This window comes from Gadus macrocephalus, chromosome 3 (genome assembly GCF_031168955.1).
Source record: "Gadus macrocephalus chromosome 3, ASM3116895v1".
Lineage (NCBI taxonomy): Eukaryota > Metazoa > Chordata > Actinopteri > Gadiformes > Gadidae > Gadus > Gadus macrocephalus.
In genome coordinates, this window is record NC_082384.1 from 19,565,180 (window position 1) to 19,582,679 (window position 17,500).

General features: G+C 52.5%; 2 protein-coding genes across 3 annotated transcripts in view; one reads left to right on the forward strand and one right to left on the reverse strand.

The window, feature by feature from the left end:
• Window positions 1–908: 908 nt before the first annotated feature.
• On the forward strand, window positions 909–11,814 carry LOC132453474 (adhesion G protein-coupled receptor L1-like; the record flags this gene model as incomplete). The annotated part of the gene is made up of 12 exons (XM_060046332.1): window positions 909–1,154; window positions 1,460–1,630; window positions 3,012–3,224; window positions 4,739–4,959; window positions 5,239–5,305; window positions 5,406–5,494; window positions 5,858–6,026; window positions 6,569–6,718; window positions 7,494–7,590; window positions 8,372–8,482; window positions 9,107–9,130; window positions 9,469–11,814. Coding segments are annotated over 12 exons (3,696 nt in total), but the record flags the coding sequence as incomplete, so codon positions are not given.
• A 1,025-nt stretch (window positions 11,815–12,839) lies between these two features.
• ppap2d (phosphatidic acid phosphatase type 2D) overlaps window positions 12,840–17,500 on the reverse strand; it is a 10,110-nt gene continuing 5,449 nt past the window's right edge. For both annotated transcript variants that reach the window (XM_060046413.1, XM_060046412.1), the window contains 4 exons: window positions 16,282–16,574; window positions 15,935–15,992; window positions 14,335–14,511; window positions 12,840–13,887 (listed from right to left, as the gene is read on the reverse strand). In XM_060046413.1, coding sequence (XP_059902396.1) covers window positions 13,798–13,887; window positions 14,335–14,511; window positions 15,935–15,992; window positions 16,282–16,574 — 618 coding nt within the window. In that variant the 3' untranslated portion in view covers window positions 12,840–13,797. The remainder of the gene's footprint in view (window positions 13,888–14,334; window positions 14,512–15,934; window positions 15,993–16,281; window positions 16,575–17,500) is intronic.

Here is a 17,500-nt window from a genome sequence, read left to right on the forward strand (position 1 = left end):
TAACCTTGCGTCGAGGCGACGCAGCAGCAAAGGCTGTGATTGGTCCGCCAACTAAACCCAGACGCAGAACCAAAACAGGTTCACGACGGCGTCGAAGCGTCTGCGTGGTCCTTGCTTTGCGGCGACGTCGAACCATAACAAGCCCTTTTGACGGACATATTGGTGAAAGTAGAAAGTCATGTTCTTTGCGGGAATGGCTTTGGAGGGCGGCTTGAATGGAGGGGTGGGATATAATTTGATCCGATATTTTCAAAATCTGTCTTACAGTGACAGTAAGGTGATTGTTAAAGCTTGGGATCGGCAATTTGGAGGCACCAGCTGGTGCCTCCAAATTGCCTATCCCAAGCTTTGTCAATCAACTTACTGTCCCCGTAATGCGAGTGACTTCATATCCATTTACAGAGATCGGTTTGTACCATGGGTTGGGCAACTGTGGAACAGCGGTCATATTTCTGAGTAGCAGGGCTAAATGTCCAAATGACCATCATATTGGATCATTGTGGGAGTGTGTGTGTGTGGATGGCCTGAGTCAGACTGATTGGACTCTGGGGCTGGGTGAGGCTGTCACAGTTGTGCATTGAGAAATCAATGTGCACGGGTTAAACCGGTCATCAACACACACACTCCGGGAGAAAGATCTCCTGCGTGGCAACAAGTAGAACCTTAACCCTAACCCTAACCCTAACCCTAACCCTAACCCTAACCCTAACCCCATCGTAGTATCATTGTCTTCAAACTTCTACAATAAACCGGCTTTCAACACATACCACCCTGCATCCTTTGTCTGGTAGACCACAATAGCGACCGACATTATTAAACAGGCTCAGGCTAGGTGAGGCTGCTAAGACCAGCATTCATCCGCACACACTCCCACCCTCACCAATCGTAAGGTTCCTGGTTTTGAGTGATGTTTGGTCTGCACACACACGTTCCCAGGCCAGGTGAAGTTGGTGCTGTCGCTCTTCAAGAACCTGGGCTCCTTCCTCACCACCAAGAACTCCACCCTGCGGCTGGGGCTGGGGCTGGGCCAGGGGTCAGAGGTCAGGGGGCGTAGCCTGGCGGTCAACTCCCACGTGATCTCTGCCTCGGTTCACCGCGGCGTCAACAGAGTGTACCTGTCTGAGCCTGTGATCTTCACCCTGCGACACCTGCAGGTGAGCGCACTGCTACCTCTGTGGCATGCTGTGGTGTGTGTCTGTGTGTGTTTGTGTGTGTCCACATGTGTGTGCGTGTTCTGCACTTTCTATAAAACATTTAATGAAAAAAATAACGAAAACGCGATTATTAGTTTTTTGGTAGTTTGACACTGAAATCGAAATCGCGATCAAAATTCGATTCATCGCCCAGCGCCAGCTTGCGTGCACGTTTGTCTATGTGTATGGATACACAACACAGTGTATGGATCTGTGTACGTTATGTAAATGACCCTCCCCCCCCCACCCAACACTCCTCACAGCAGGAGAACCACTACGGCCCTAACTGCTCCTTCTGGAACTCCTCGGGGTCCTTGGGCAGCGGCAGGTGGTCCACGCAGGGCTGCCGCCTTCTGCACTCCAACAGCACACACACCACCTGCGCCTGCAACCACCTCTCCAGCTACGCCGTGCTCATGACGTACCAGCAGCCTGCGGTGGGTGCTCCACCACCCCCCCCGCCCCGTCTCACTCACCCTCCATTTCACGGGCCGGGAGTCACAGCCAATCGGATTAGCACATTATTAATTATTCACCACTTTTGGTTGTATTTCATTTAAGTGTATGGCAGGTTTGGGTACGGCGTTAGACTAAACTGTTCTGTCGTACAGCTTGTGTGATTGAAGTGAGTCCTTGTACGGCCCCGTTTCAGAGCATATTCGCTCCAACCATTTTTTCGTTAAGATTTCTCTTTGTCCAGTTCACAGAATGCACGGACCCTCTTATATCGTTTTGTGTGCGCCTACCGTGTCTTCTGTGTGTACGGTGTCCCCTTATAAAGGAAGGCTGGCGATGAAGGAGAACCTTCAAAAGAAATTAATATAATGCTCCAAAGCTTAAGACACCAGAGGTTCGGCACAACCAATAATAAGCCTTTTCTTGACAAACTAATACAAATACTACAGAAGCCACATGGAGCTCTATATTAAAGGCACCTTGTAGTGGTGAAATGATATTTGTGTAAACAGCATCCTATTGCTCATTAACTCCACTACACCTAAACTAACAAGGCACATATATTTTAATGCAAGCAATTTAAAGAACAATCGACATTAACTGCGCACTAGCTTGCCAGAGAGATACGATTTATGGAAGACACTACTTGCTAGCAGGTCTATTTAGAGGTCATTTCCTTTGCATAACGTTGAGTGTCTCTTCTTTTTCGCCACAGTGCTGCAAGTTACTTTTTGATAATAGTGCAATAGTCCTGTTTTATTTTTAGGGGCTGCTGACATGGAGGTTTTCTTAAAGTTAGTTCCTCCAACAAAAACCTCTAGATCACTACCATTAGTGCTATGCACGTACGCAGACGCTGCAGACGTGACCACCCTGGCTGGTTCGTTTCCATAATGTATCGGGATGTGTGGAGTTTTTGTGACGCAGGCCGGAGCGTGTCTGACGCAACACATAGACCCTTTTGTGACGCTTTGCCCACTGGTATCGGGGCTGATACTACTCTCTGAAATGACAGAAAAAAACCAACGTTTCTATACTTTTTCAATTCTGTCCTTCCACCAGATGAATTGGTGCAATGCTGCTGAAATATTAACATAAATACAAACACAGCAAAACGAAACGAAACGAAACAAGTGATTCATCATTTTTCTTTTTATTGAAACTTGTTGTGTATTCAGCTCAGGGGCAGATCCGGGACAGTTTCGTGGGCTAGGATGTCTCGACTCTGAGCTGAAAAGTCCCAGCTTTGAGCCCCATCGTAGACATCGTCGAGAAAGTGTCTGCTCCGTGATAAAACGCTAGATAGCACGTCTACTAAAAGCCAAAGCATCCGTCAAGCCTCTGTTCTGTTCTCCCTCCCAGTCCGGGGTGGGGGTAGAGGAGCTGCTGGTGTCCGGGGTCTCGTGGGTGGGCATCTCGGTGGCCCTGGTGTGCCTGGCCGGCTGCCTCACCACGCTGTGCTGTCAGGGGGCGCCCTGGCACAGCGACCACAGCAACATCCACTGCAACCTGTGGGCCAACCTCCTCATCACCGAGCTGCTTTTCCTCGTGGGCGCCAACAAGACGCAGTTCACAGTGAGTGCCGCCCCCCACGCGTCTGAACACGGCGCAATGGTTCGGGGCCGGGGACGGGGACGTTATCCTTGATATCATTTTTTTCAAGTTGGTTTATTGTCAAATGCACAACATAACAGGCAAAGCAGTCATAGCTGGCAATGCAATTGTATTAAAGATGTCCTTAACAATGCAATAATATGTAAGAAAAAGAAAGAAAGTAAAAAATAGTATCAGATAAAAAGAAAGAGTAACAAAGAACAAAATAGTTGCAATAAAACAGAATATATATATATATTAGAGCTGTCAAGCGCTTAAATTTTTTAATCGTGATTAATCGCATTAACGTCATAGTTAACTCACGATTAATCGCGATTAATCGCAAATTATTTTTCTATGCTAAATATCCCTTGATTTCTTTGTCCCATAATTCTTCTCATTTTAATTCTCTTATCAACATGGTGAAGCTTGCCTTGTGCAAATGATTTTTTATTGATAACAACATTGGCATATACTGATCAAAACAGGACGATATAAAAAAAGATTCTATAGTGCAATTAAACGACTGCTTTGAACAAATGTCATTTGAACATAGCAGTCAGGCTAAGGCTTCTTTGTTTTGAGCCAAAGAAAAAAAAAAAAAAGTTTTTTTTTTAAAATAAAATAATTGCGTTAATCGCGCGATAACAATTTTAACGCCGTTAAAATTGGTTTGCGTTAACGTCGTTAATAACGCGTTTAACTGACAGCTCTAATATATATATATGTAAAGCATATATTTACATAACAATAAAAATAAAGTGTCGATAAAGCGTCTCGGTCAGCATCTGTAGTGCTTATTCGATAAGCCTTCGCCACGGAGGTGTGGGACTTCTCGGGATGAGAACAGGTGCAGCTCATTCAGTTAATTATGGATCTGTATGCTATGAGCCATGGTTACGGTCATAAGATACGCCTGTGTTCGCCCCTAGTGCCACGCCTCTGTGATAAAGGTGTTTTAAACGGAGCAGTTATAGCTCAGCTAAGTGCATTGATCAGACTGAACAATGGGGCTGCAGTCAGTTCAGTCCTCATTGATCGGTCTCCTTCTTTTTCTCCCCCTCTGTCCCTCCCACCTTTACTCCCTCTCTATATTCAACCCTCTTTTTTCTCCTCTCTGCCCCATCTCCTGCCTCCCTCGCCACCTCTCTCTCCCTTTCCTCTCCCCACTTGCTATATCTCCCTCTGCCTCCTCCCATCTCCCCTTGTCTCTCTCTTTCTCTTCTCCCCCATCTCCCCCGCCCTCTCCCTCCCTCCCTCCCTCCCTCCCTCCCCTCTCCCCTTATCCCCCTCTCTCCCTCCCTCTCACCTCTCCCCTCATCTCCCTCTCTCCTTCCCTTCCCTCTCTCCCTCCGTTCACTCTTCCCCTATCCTCTCCCCCTATCACCCTCTCTCCCTCCCTCTCACCTGTCCCCTCCTCTCCCCCCTTCCCCCTCCCTCCCTCTCCCCTCCTCTCTCTCTCTCTCTCCCCTCCTCTCTCCCCTGACCCTCTCCAGGTGGCGTGCTCCATCGTGGCGGGCATGCTGCACTTCTCCCTGCTCTCGGTGTTCTGCTGGCTCTGCCTGGAGGCGGTGGAGCTGTACCTGCTGCAGAGGGAGGTGTTTGAGGGCCAGAACTCCAGGAGGAAGTACTTCTACCTGTCGGGGTACTCTGTCCCCGTGCTGGTGGTGGCCGTCTCCACTGCCATAGACTTCAGAGGATACGGCTCCAGCACTGCGTAGGTGGTGGGACGTGTGTGTGTGTGTGTGTGTGTGTGTGTGTGTGTGTGTGTGTGTGTGTGTGTGTGTGTGTGTGTGTGTGTGTGTGTGTGTGTGTGTGTGTGTGTGTGTGTGTGTGTGTGTGTGCTGTGCTTGTCTTGATTGGGCACAAGACCTACATGGTCGGAACCCATTGTTTACTGTATTTTGTGTTTTTACTAAATCTGTGTGTGTGTGTGTGTGTGTGTGTGTGTTTGTGTGTATATGTCTGTGCTGTGTACCTGTTCTTGTTTTGAAAGGTGCTGGCTTCGAACAGACAATTATTTCATATGGAGCTTCCTTGGACCGGTGGCTTTCATAATAACGGTAAGTGGTTACTTGTGTCCTACTATATTAATTGAAATGTGATTGATATGGACACACACATCTGACCTCTGACCTCTGACCTCTGAACGTTGGACTGCAGCTCAACCTGGTTGTCTTGGTGATGACCCTGCACAAGATGCACAGCTCTGCTGCCCTCAAGCCAGACTCCAATCGACACGATAACCTCAGGTCAGTAGTACCAATACCGTCTTCGTCGTCGTCGTCATCATCATCACGGCAGCATCATCGTCATCATCACCATCATAATCCCGCGAGCAGACTGTCACCCTGCGTGGTTGGCTCCGCCGTCGGTGTGTGAATGTGTGTATGAACGTCATCCCCATCATCCCCTCCCAAACACACACACACACACACACACACACACACACACACACACACACACACACACACACACACACACACACACACACACACACACACACACACACACACACACACAACCAACCCGCTCCGCGTGACGCAGTCTCCCTTTGGACATGGCTCCATAGCTACAGGTGTTGTCAACCAGTGTGAACTGTGTGTTCCTCACAGGGCGTGGGCGGTGGGCTCGCTCACCCTCCTCTTCCTCCAGTGCGTGACATGGTCTGCAGGCCTGGTCTTCCTCTCCGCTCCCTCCCTCCTCCTGGCCTACCTCTTCTCCTCGCTCAACACCGCCCAGGGCCTGCTGATCACCATACTGCACTGCACCCTGGCCCGCAAGGTTGGTCTGTGTGTGTGTGTGTGTGTGTGTGCGTGCGTGCGTGCGTGCGTGCGTGCGTGCGTGCGTGCGTGCGTGCGTGCGTGCGTGCGTGCGTGCGTGCGTGCGTGCGTGCGTGTGTGTGTGTGCCCGTTTAGTCTGTGGTGAGGTGTCTTCGTGTGTCTTTTGTGGTGTGATGGTGTCATCTTAAGTTTGTATTTTTATACGTTTTATTTATCCGAACTTTAATAAATCTTTTCTGGTGTGACAATAAAACAATAAAATAAAGTTTATTTTTAAACTGCGTTACCTTATTATTTTAGTGAGGACTCATAAATGACTACAATTAACTAATGTAAGGGAAATGTGTTTATGTTTTGTTGCGCGTTTCTGGAATTTCTTTTTTAAATATATATCGGCCGATATATCGGAATATCAGATTTTTAAGACACCAAATATTTGTATCGGTATCGGCCTTAAAATTCCTTTGAGCACCCCGTCCCACGCCGTGGGACGGGGTGCTTCTCGGGCCTGATGGTCACGCGCGGCGGTGTTCCTGCGCGCAGGGCCAGAAGGACTACGGGCGCTGCCTGCGTCTGTCCCAGTGCTGCGGCGGCTCGTCCTCCAGCTCCCCGGACTCTGTGAAGGGGGCGGCGCTGCGCTCCAACAACCGCTACAGCAGCAGCCAGGCCCGCAGAGCCACCGCCAACAGACAGGTAAGAGGGGCGCCCCCGGCCCCCCCAGGCCCCCAGGCCCCCCGGCCCCCCGGCCCCCAGGCCCCCAGGCCCCCAGGCCCCCAGGCCCCCCGGCCCCCCGGCCCCCCCGGCCCCCAGGCCCCCAGGCCCCCAGGCCCCCAGGCCCCCCGGCCCCCCCCGCCCCCCGGCCCCCCGGCCCCCCAGGCCCCCAGGCCCCCCCGGCCCCCGGCCCCCCGGCCCCCGGCCCCCAGGCCCCCCGGCCCCCGGCCCCCAGGCCCCCGGCCCCCAGGCCCCCCGGCCCCCCGGCCCCAGGCCCCCCGGCCCCCCCGCCCCCCGGCCCCAGCTCTCTCTCTCTCTATGTCCCTCTCCGTTCAGTTCAGCTCACTGTATTGTTTTATTTATTTATGTACTATATATATTTTCTTCTTCCTTCTTTTCTTCTTCTTTCTTTATATATATATATATATATATATTTCATTTTTTTATTTAAATGTATTTATTTACTTCATGTCTTGCAGTGTTGTTCTGGTTGTTTGACCGACTGTTTATATCTGTCGTGCCTTTTGATTTCTGTTTTTATTTGTATATGTTATAATCAGGGCGTCATTGATAAAGAGAGCCTTCTCCGAATGGCCGTCCCTGAATAAATAAAGGTTTAATAATCATTTTCAAGCTTGTTTGAGAATTACGGATATGGGATTAGTGTGCGCCTTGTTTTTTATTAACATTAACATTGTTTGTAACGTTGTTTGGTTATTTGGGATTTCTAACGCATGGCCTTCCTGTGTTGTGACAGAGCCGCATCCGGAGGATGTGGAACGACACGGTGCGCCGACAGACCGAGTCCTCCTTCATCGCCACGGACGTCAACAACACCCCCACCCTCAACAGAGGTAAGGGTATGACCTGTACAGCACCCAGCACCACTCAAACACCCACCGCCTGTTTCTCATTCAAATTGAATAAATGCCCTTCATACTCTTCCTCTTCCTCCTCTGCTCCTCCTCCTCGACCTCACTAATCTTTTTCTTCTGCCTGCTTATCGTTCTCACTCGTCCTCCTCTTTTTCCTCCTCCTGTTATCTTCCTCCTCCTCCACCTCATCGTCCACGTTCTTGGACTCCTTTTCGTCCTTGTCATCTTCCTCTTTCTCCTTCTTCTCCACCTCCTCCGCCCTCTGCGCCTCTTCCTTTTTTTCTTCTTCCTCCTCCACCTCCACCTCCTCTTTCTATGAATTCTCCTCCTCCTCCTGCTCCTCCCCCTAATCATATTTTTCCTCCACCTACTCCTACTCCTCTTTTCCCTCTTCCACCTCCATCTCCTCCTCGGCCTCCTCCTCCTACTCCACCTCCGCCTCCTCCTCCTCCTCTTCCTCCACCTCTTCCACCTCCACCTCCTCCTCCTCCTCCTCTTCCTCTACCTCTACCTCTTCCTCCTCCTCCTCCTCCTCCTCCTCCTCCTCCTCCTCCACCTCTTCCTCCTCCACCTCCTCCTCCTTCTCTTCCTCCTCCTCCTCCTCCTCCTCCTCCTCCTCCACCTCCACCTCCTCCTCCTCCTCCTCCTCCACCTCCTCCTCCTTCTCCCGCTCCTCCTCCACCCTTCTCTTCCTCCTCCACCTCCACCTCCTCCTCGCACCATCATCTTCCTCCTCCACCTCCTTCTTTCTGCTCCTCAGCTGCCTTGGGGAACCACTTCCTGACTAACCCTGTGCTGCAAACGCACCCTGGAGCGTCCCCCTATGACACTCTGCTAGCCCAGGGCTACAGCCAGCCCTTCACCTCCACAGGTACGCCTGGGCAGAGCGCTGTGTGCATCCAGTCTAACACCTAACCTTCTGATCCCAACCTCGGGCGGCTCAGAAGGTTCTCGGAAGATTACCTAGGCCTAGGGCATGTCGGAAGTGCAATATGCGTTTTCGCTTCGGTTGCTCGGGTTTTGAGTTAGGTAGTAAATAACCCCTGAGTCACTACGCAAGCACACACACACACACACACACACACACACACACACACACACACACACACACACACACACACACACACACACACACAAACATATACGCACACACACACACACACACACACTGACACACAAACATATACGCACACACACACACAAACACACACACACAAACATATACGCACACACACACACACACACACACACACACACACACACACACACACACACACACACACACACACACGTTCACATTATGTTGCTGTTGTGCAAAGTGTTGGAGCATGGATGTGTATATACAGAGTATGTTTGAGTGTGTTGTTGGACAATTTAATTTCCCTAACCACATTCGAGTGAAGACGTTTTTTCCTTTACAACCTGAAATGTTTGTTTGTCTTTTTCCTTTTCGCCCTTTTCCCGTCTTCCTGTTCCTCCGTGTCACACGGACCAGTAGGAACCTTCAGAAACAAGCCGAGTATGAGCACAATTTATTCGCTCCCCATCCACTAGCCATTCTAACTCCACCTCCGCAGAAACATCATGAAGACACACAGCATCTGCATGTGGTAGTTTCATGACTCACCAAAGGATTCAATTCCTTGCCCCAAAGTATTTGCACCGCCTAAATACTCCACCCAGGTTAATCATCAATCCCAAACTCCTCCAAGAACCAGACTCAAACCCCCATCCTCTCATACATACATACATACATACATACAGTCGCTCATCTCCAGCTCGGCCCGCTGCCGGTGCCAGTGTCTGTCCCACCCCTCTGTCCCCTCACCATGCGTCTGTGTTGCGTTTCCCCCCCAGAGGGCGGCGTGTCCGCGGGCCAGGAGCCCTGCGGCCTGGACAGCGTGTGTCTCAACGGCGGCTACACCCCCAACACCTTCACCCTGCACGGCCTGGCCTCCGCCCCGGGGTCCCGCGCCGGGGTGGTGGGCAGCACCGACCTCCTGAGGGGCGAGGGGGGCGGCGGAGGGCTGGGGGTGGACGACGTCTCCCCCGGGGCGCTCCTCTCCCCCCACTCCGGGGGCGTCCCGGAGTTGGGCGGCGGCGGCGGCGGCGGGATGCGGCGGAACCTGTCGGACGCGGCGGCGCTGGAGAAGATGATCATCTCGGAGCTGGTGCAGAGCAACCTGAGGCCGGCCGCGCCCATGCCCGTGCCCCCCGAGCGCTACGGCAGCCTGGCCCGCCCCCTCCACGAGCGGGCCGGCCACGCCCACAGCGCCACGCTCACGCGCCACTCCCAGCAGCAGCAGCACGGCCACGAGGGCTGGGCGGCCGCCATGCCCACGCACCACGCCCGGCCGGGCCCCCCCGACGGCTGGCCCTCCGGCCGGCCCCAGCCCGGGGACCCCGAGCTGCACCAGGGCCCCGGGCTGAGGGGCCAGGACCTCCACCACCCCGTGGCCGCCGTGCAGGCGCGCCTGCAGGAGGGCTGGGCCCACGCCGCGCACGGCGGCCCCGGCAGCGCCGATCCCAAGGAGAAGCTGAAGGACGGGGACCGGGCGCAGCTGCAGTGCACCCTGGGCCGCCGCGGGCTGCTGCAGGACAGGCAGCAGGCGCGGCCCCCGGACATCCAGGCCCGGCCCTACTCCACCATCAGCCGCACCCCGGGGACGCTGTCGCGGCACCGCGCCGCCGCCGCCGCCGCCGCCGAGGGGGCGGGCGGGGCGGCGGGGGAGAGGGAGCGCGAGAGGGACCGCGAGAGGGACCGGGACCGCTACCGGGACAGGCCGCTGCCCCCGCCGCCGCCCCCGCCCCCGCAGGAGGCGGAGCCTCTGTACAAGGCGCTGGAGGAGCCCCTGCTGCACCAGCAGCGGGACGCGGCCATCGCCGAGTGGCAGGCGGGCCAGGGGAAGGACGAGATGTTCCTCCTGAAGCGGGACGCCCTGGCGGAGGACTGGAGGGAGCGCGGGCCCGGCGAGGGCCACCCGTCCCAGAAGACGGCCGCGGACGGGACGGAGGAGTGGCGGAGCGGCGCGGAGCGGGGGAGGGAGGACCCCCTGCTGCTGGAGCAGAGGGACGGCCGGCTGGAGGTGTGGCGGGGCGGCGGGGAGGAGTCGGACAAGGAGGAGACCTTCATCACGCAGAAGAACGAGTTCGCCATGGACCGCTGGAGGGGCGGCGCCGAGCGGGAGACGGAGGAGCCCCTGTTCCTGAAGGAGCGGGACGGCTGGAGGAGCCTGGTGGAGCAGGACAGCGAGGAGTTCAAGCCCAAGGACGGGGCGCTGGAGGTGTGGCGGGGCGGCGTGGACATGGAGCGGGACGAGTCCTTCCTGTTTGACGGCAAGGACGCCAGCGGCGGCAGCGGGGGCGGCGGCGGCGGCATGGACGGGTGGCAGCGCGGCGCCGAGCGGGGGTCCTTCCGCTACCACGGCGACCGGGAGGACTCCTCGGACACCTACACCCTGCCGCTGAGCCCCGACGTGGACCTGGACCCGGACTCCTCGCCCATCTACGCCCGGGACTCCAACCCCTCGCCGCTGTACCCGGGCGAGCGCCGCTCCCCGCCCGTCGGCGTCTTCCCGCGCGGCTCGCCGCCCGCCAACATCTTCGCCTCGCGCGAGCCCAGCCCGCCCTCCTCCTCCTCCGGCGGCGGCGGCGGCGGCGGCCTCTACTCCCGCCACTCCCCGCAGGTGTACAGCCGCGGCAGCTCCCCGCCGCCGCCGCCGCGCTTCTACACGCGCACCACCCCGCCCTCCCTGTCCTACCCCGACAGCAGCCCCGAGGGCCCGGAGGAGCTGAGCCCCACGGGGCCGCGGCCGCAGCGGCCCGCCCTGGACCTGCCCTACAGCATGGGCCGCCCGCCGCTGGGGCCGCGACCCAACCACCTGCAGACCTTCTACCAGCCGCCGCCGCGGGCCGCCGACGGGGAGCCGGGCTACCTGCCGGACGCCGGCTGCGACGCGGAGGACGGACAGATGCAGCGGGTGACCAGCCTGTGACTAGGGCGGTGGTGATCGGGGGCGTAGACAGCAGGAAGGAAGAGGAGGCAGCCGGAGAGAGAGCCGTTGAAACCACGCAACAAGCGCACACACACTCAAACGCACACACGCGCACACACACACAGGAAAAAGAAAAACACACGCTACAATTCGGAACGAGTGAAATGGCGATCCCTGATGAGTGACTTGTGTATAAAGGTCAAGACAAGGCGGTACGTCGGCACTGGCTGATGAGGATGATGATGATGATGATGATGATGATATTGAGTTTGACGGCTCCTTCCTGCTTCTATCTGCCGATCACCACGAGAAGGTTATCCCCCTCTTCACGTTTTGTTACTTTTCTATGACTGTGATCCATTGACCCCAATCCCCTCCTCTCTGTCTCCTCGCCTCGTGCCCCCTCTCCCGAACCCTCCTGTTCTCTCCCCTCCTCATTGGTGCTTGATCCTCATTCGGTCATTGTCTTCGATTCTATTGGTTCCTCGCCCTTTCCCCGTAGCAAGCAAACAGTGTGTCAAAGAAGCACTTGTGTGTTGCCAAAAAAAATCATTTTTAAAGAACATGTGCATGACTTTATAGTGGCTTTTCAAGGCTACATACTATAAGAGGAAAGAGCGAAAGTGTACGTGTGTGTGTGTGGGTCTGAGTGTGCTTGTGTGTGTGTGTGCGCACGTATGTCTGTGTGTGTGTGTGTGTGCGTGCAAGTTCGAGCGTGTGCGAGCGTGTGTGGGTCTATACATCCTTCTTATATAATTAACGTGTCACAGTGGAACATTTCATTAATATCAACGGAGGCTTGAGGAAGGCCTCCCCCGGCTGATTCCTAACTCTTGACCGGTCCCAGTCCACATCCAGACCAAAACGTCAGCCCTCTGCCACAGACTGCTGGTGATGGACTACGTGCCCTTGGCTTGCGTCGTCACGGCAACAGAACGATTGACTCCAAAAAAACGATCACAAACTTTGATGCGATCTTCGGGGAGCCCTGTACATAACAAACCCTAAAGTGTTCTGATTGTCTTGTATTGTTATTGAAGTAAAAGTAAATACGTGTACAAAGTAAAGCGTGTGTCTTTCTTTCTTCTTTGTATTCATTGGATACTGCTTATGGGACGGTTTGAATTCCTCCGCCGGTTGGGTTTCGGTGTCGTCTCTTCCAAGGTGCAGGACGTTTTGAGTATTAGTGCGTGTGTGATGGATTGGAACAGAATAAGACCAGGTTTCTGGGAAAACTATAAAAAATCACTGCTGCCTTTAATGCCCTGTTGGATCGGAGCAACGAAGAGGTAACTGACACAAATATATTCTACAAACATGGATTACAAATTTTACAACGCATGGATTATTTACATGGACTGTATAATTCTGTTAGAGTGACCTACGTGAAACTCTTGTTATCTATAATATATACATAAATCATGGTATATACCCTCAGAATGACTTGCATCTACGCTGTTAGTACATCACATCCTTTAGTATACTTACATTCACACAGATCAGTGCAAACTCGACTTATCAACTTACTTATTATTGCTTATCTGTAAGATGCAACTTTTTAAAAATGAGTTTATATGTATTACATTATTTAGCGTTTCCTCGTACTTGTGGATAATGTCAATGTAAAAATACATAATGTGCACAATCAGTTTACATTTAAGCTCCATCAACACATTGTGTGTTGGCCTGTTTTTCTGTCACAGCAAATGGAGAGTGATTTGAACCCTTTTAAATGTAACTACATTCTCACAGGCTATCAATAAACCCTTATTATACCACAAAAACCAAACCTGTTCAAGATCCGTAAGGAACCTGTAAAGGACCTTCTAGTAATCCCCTCTGTCCATGTAGCACATTTCACCCACTGTTTACAGGAAATTTTCTTCACAAAAACCAGGCGTAAAAATAGTTGTAACAGGGCTGCAGAGAGCTCAGTGGAAGTCGGAGAACACGTAGCGTTCAGGACAGAGTATTCTCGTGGGATTTTGCAAAAAACCAACCCAGGCTGGACCTAAACAGTGACTGCGCCGTGCCAGAGTTCCAGCCCATTTCATTTGTTTTCCACCAAGGCCATTGCCTCAGTGTCCATCGTGGAGAATCTAGGACATAAAGACAAGCCTGGTCGTCTGCAGTGAGCTGAAGATGCATGTGCATGGACACGCCCCCCGTTATGAGTGTGTGGACGTGTGCTCTAACAGATGGTGTGGTGGGCTGACAGAGGGGAGAGGGCGGACGATAACACACGTCTGGAGCTTTTGAACATGGAGGACACATGGAACGCCTGGGACAGAAACACAGAAATAAACAGCCATGAGACACGTTGGCCTCAACACACATGCACACACACACACACATTCTCATCCTGAGTCTCAATCACTTTCCCTCTCTTCCATGGTCACACAACACGCTCTGTCACATGCGCACACACACGCAAACATAAGATACACACATAAACACACGCAAACATGGATGCAGACCCAAACACGAACACACACATGCATGCAGAAATGCACACAGACGCACACACACACACACACACACACACACACACACACGCACGCACACGCACGCACGCACGCACACAAACATGCATGCAGACAAACACACACACATGCATGCAGAAAGGCACACACACACACACACACACACACACACACACACACACACACACACACACACGCACACACACACACTCAAACACATCTTCAACAAGGCAGAGTCCACTGACCACCCAGTAGGCGGTGAGCGCTCCCTGCGCGTAGCCCGTCAGCACGTCGGTGGCGTGGTGGCGGTGGTCGGAGACGCGGGTCAGGCCCGTGTACACGGCCAGCAGCACCAGGAGGGACTGGAGCAGAGGCCTCAGCAGCCGCGCCCCGCTCCACCGCAGCCGCGCCTGCAGGTAGAACTGCAGGACAAAGCAGGCGCACAACAAACACACGCACAGACACACACACACACACACACACACACACACACACACACACACACACACACACACACACGCACACGCACACGCACACAGACACAAACGCAGACATGTACACACACACATGCACACACACACGCACAAACACACACGCATGATAAACAAATACACTGACCACATCGACAGCTTGTTTTCGGCTAAAGTCGATGGAGAGCATAGCGGGTGCAGCATGTTCCTTCTTCTTGATTGGATTTCGATTTTGTAGGCGTTAGTGACAGCTTCATTCAAAGTCTCCGTTGCATTGCATAACAATTTGAATCAAGTTAACAGTTTTTACATTTAACCATTTATGTGGGCTACTTCATCAGTGGAGGTTTGTATCCGAGTTGGAGTTGAAAGAAAAATGTAATAAGCAATTAAATATGATGAGATAGTGTTCATATTTAGGAATATTTGCCCGAGGAGGATGCGTAGGATTAACCCTAACCCCCTTTCTGGACTGTATATCTCAGCCTGTGATCAGTGCTAATTCACCAATAGAATAGGTAGCTCAAATATAGAACATAGCTCAAATATAAATATTTACACTGTTATTTACACTAACATTTACACTGTCAGGATATCCCTCCCTGTGTAGGTATACATGTGTAATACTTTTTTGTGCATACTTAAAAAATATCAAGCAACTCATTTTTCTTTGGTTACAAGAACAAGACTATTAGCAACGAATGTAAAGGACTTATTGAACAATGCAGTGCAATGTGAAACTTTGAATATCTCAAATCCCAATATGACTGGAGCTGGCCGTCACCATTCTGTCTTCTTTTCATCTAATCCGTATTATTAGCAAAAACAAAAGAGCAAAGCACATTACTAAGCAGAGCTCTGTTCTCTGTTCTCCTGCCCGCAAACAAGCATGCACAAACAGGCATTCACACACACACACACACACACACACACACACACACACACACACACACACACACACACACACACACACACACACACACACACACACACACTCAAACACACACACACACACATACACACAGACACACGCACACACACACACACACACACACACACACACACACACACACACACACACACACACACACACACACACACACACACACACACACACACACACACAAACACACACACACACACACAATGGAGGAGAGCAGTGAGCCAGGGAGAGGAGGTCAGACTGCTCCCGGCTCTGAACAAAGCAGCCTCTGTGTCCCACATCTCTTTTCAACATGTTTCTCTCTCTCTCTCCCATACCTCCTTCTATTCACCCGCTCCTCTAGGCTGGGGCGACCATGGGCCCCCATTATGCGAGCCAGTGACATGCAGTAAAGAGGGGGCCGGACGGTGCAGGTCCAAAAGGATCACTCACCGCGAGGTAGAGGGCGGTGTACATGGCGAAGGAGGCGTGGCCCGAGAAGAAGGACTTCCTGGGGCACAGAAAGATGGCGATAAGGAAAGAAGGAATGAAAGAACGTTGAAAAGAACGAAAAAATATGGATATTTCATGCGATTTATTTTTAATAGAAAATGACACATCTTTATTTGCCACAAAGGAGGGGTTTATCCTTGGAGGTCAACAGAACTGACCAACACCGGGATCCACAACACAGACACACACACACACACACACACACACACATACACACAAAAACACCCACACACACGCACACACACACAAAAAGAGCCCCCTGCCAAAAGAAGCACACACACACATACCTGGCCTCCTCCACCCTCTTCCACGGGTGGGTGCTGTTGTGGCAGCTCACGCTCGCCACGTAGGTCCCGGGCGTGCAGTTGAGCGAGGCGTAGGTGACGCCGCACACCGCCAGGAAGTGGGGCCGCAGCCGCCCCACACTCAGCTTGGCCATGTTGGTCAGCGATTGGCCGACGAAGCAGCCAAACAGGAAGCCTCCGAGCTCCTTGTAGAGACGGGAGACGTACAGGTTCCTGACGAACGACCGCGAGCTGATGCCCAGGAAGCGCACGCGGAAGCACTCGCCAATGACGATCTACGCAGAGAGAGAGAGAGAGAGACCGCCACACCGTGACGCCACCCGATCGCCCGTCCATCCCTGGCGCCCTAGCGGTGGTATGCTTCCGTCCACTACGGTCCCCTTATCAGCTGATATCATATCGATCCATGACAATGGGTCAATCGATTGATCGATCGATACCTCTTTCTTCCTTGCTGATTAAGGGAGTTTTTTCTTGCCCTTTTGGGGGCTTGGGTCAGAGGGGTTTCATACATATTTGGCCTGTTAAGCCCTTTGTGACTGTAATGGTGATTATGGGCTGTACAAATAAATCTAATATTCCATGCTAATATACAAAATAATCCTTTGGGGATTCTTGAGACGACCACCAAGCAGTAGACAACACAACACGAGGGGAAGGAAAGATTGAGAGCAAGGAGACGACAATGGGTCTACCTTCAGCAATGAGTGGGAAATGTTGAAGATGTTGATGATGTGGTGATGATGATGATGTTGATGATGATGATGATGATGATGATGATGATGTTGATGATGATGATGTGATGATGTGGATGATGATGATGAAGATGATGATGATGATGTGGATGATGTGATGATGATGTTGATGATGATGTTGATGATGTGGATCATGTTGATGACGTTGATGATGTGGATCATGTTGATGATCATGTTGATTATGGAGTTTGAGAATGTCTGTACTTTTCCCTTTTTAGCCCATATTATCCAAAACCACTTACAGGTAACACAGAAAGTTTGTTACAGGTGACGTATTATACCACCAGGTGTGAGAGTGATTAGCCATTACAAGCCGTTTTGAACATCTGCTAAACATTTGGGATGGATCCCCAATCAGACGTTTGCCTCGGAATGGAACCTATTCTGCATCGACTCCTCCACACCACCACGACTAAGTTAATGGAACCCTATCTGCATCGAATCCA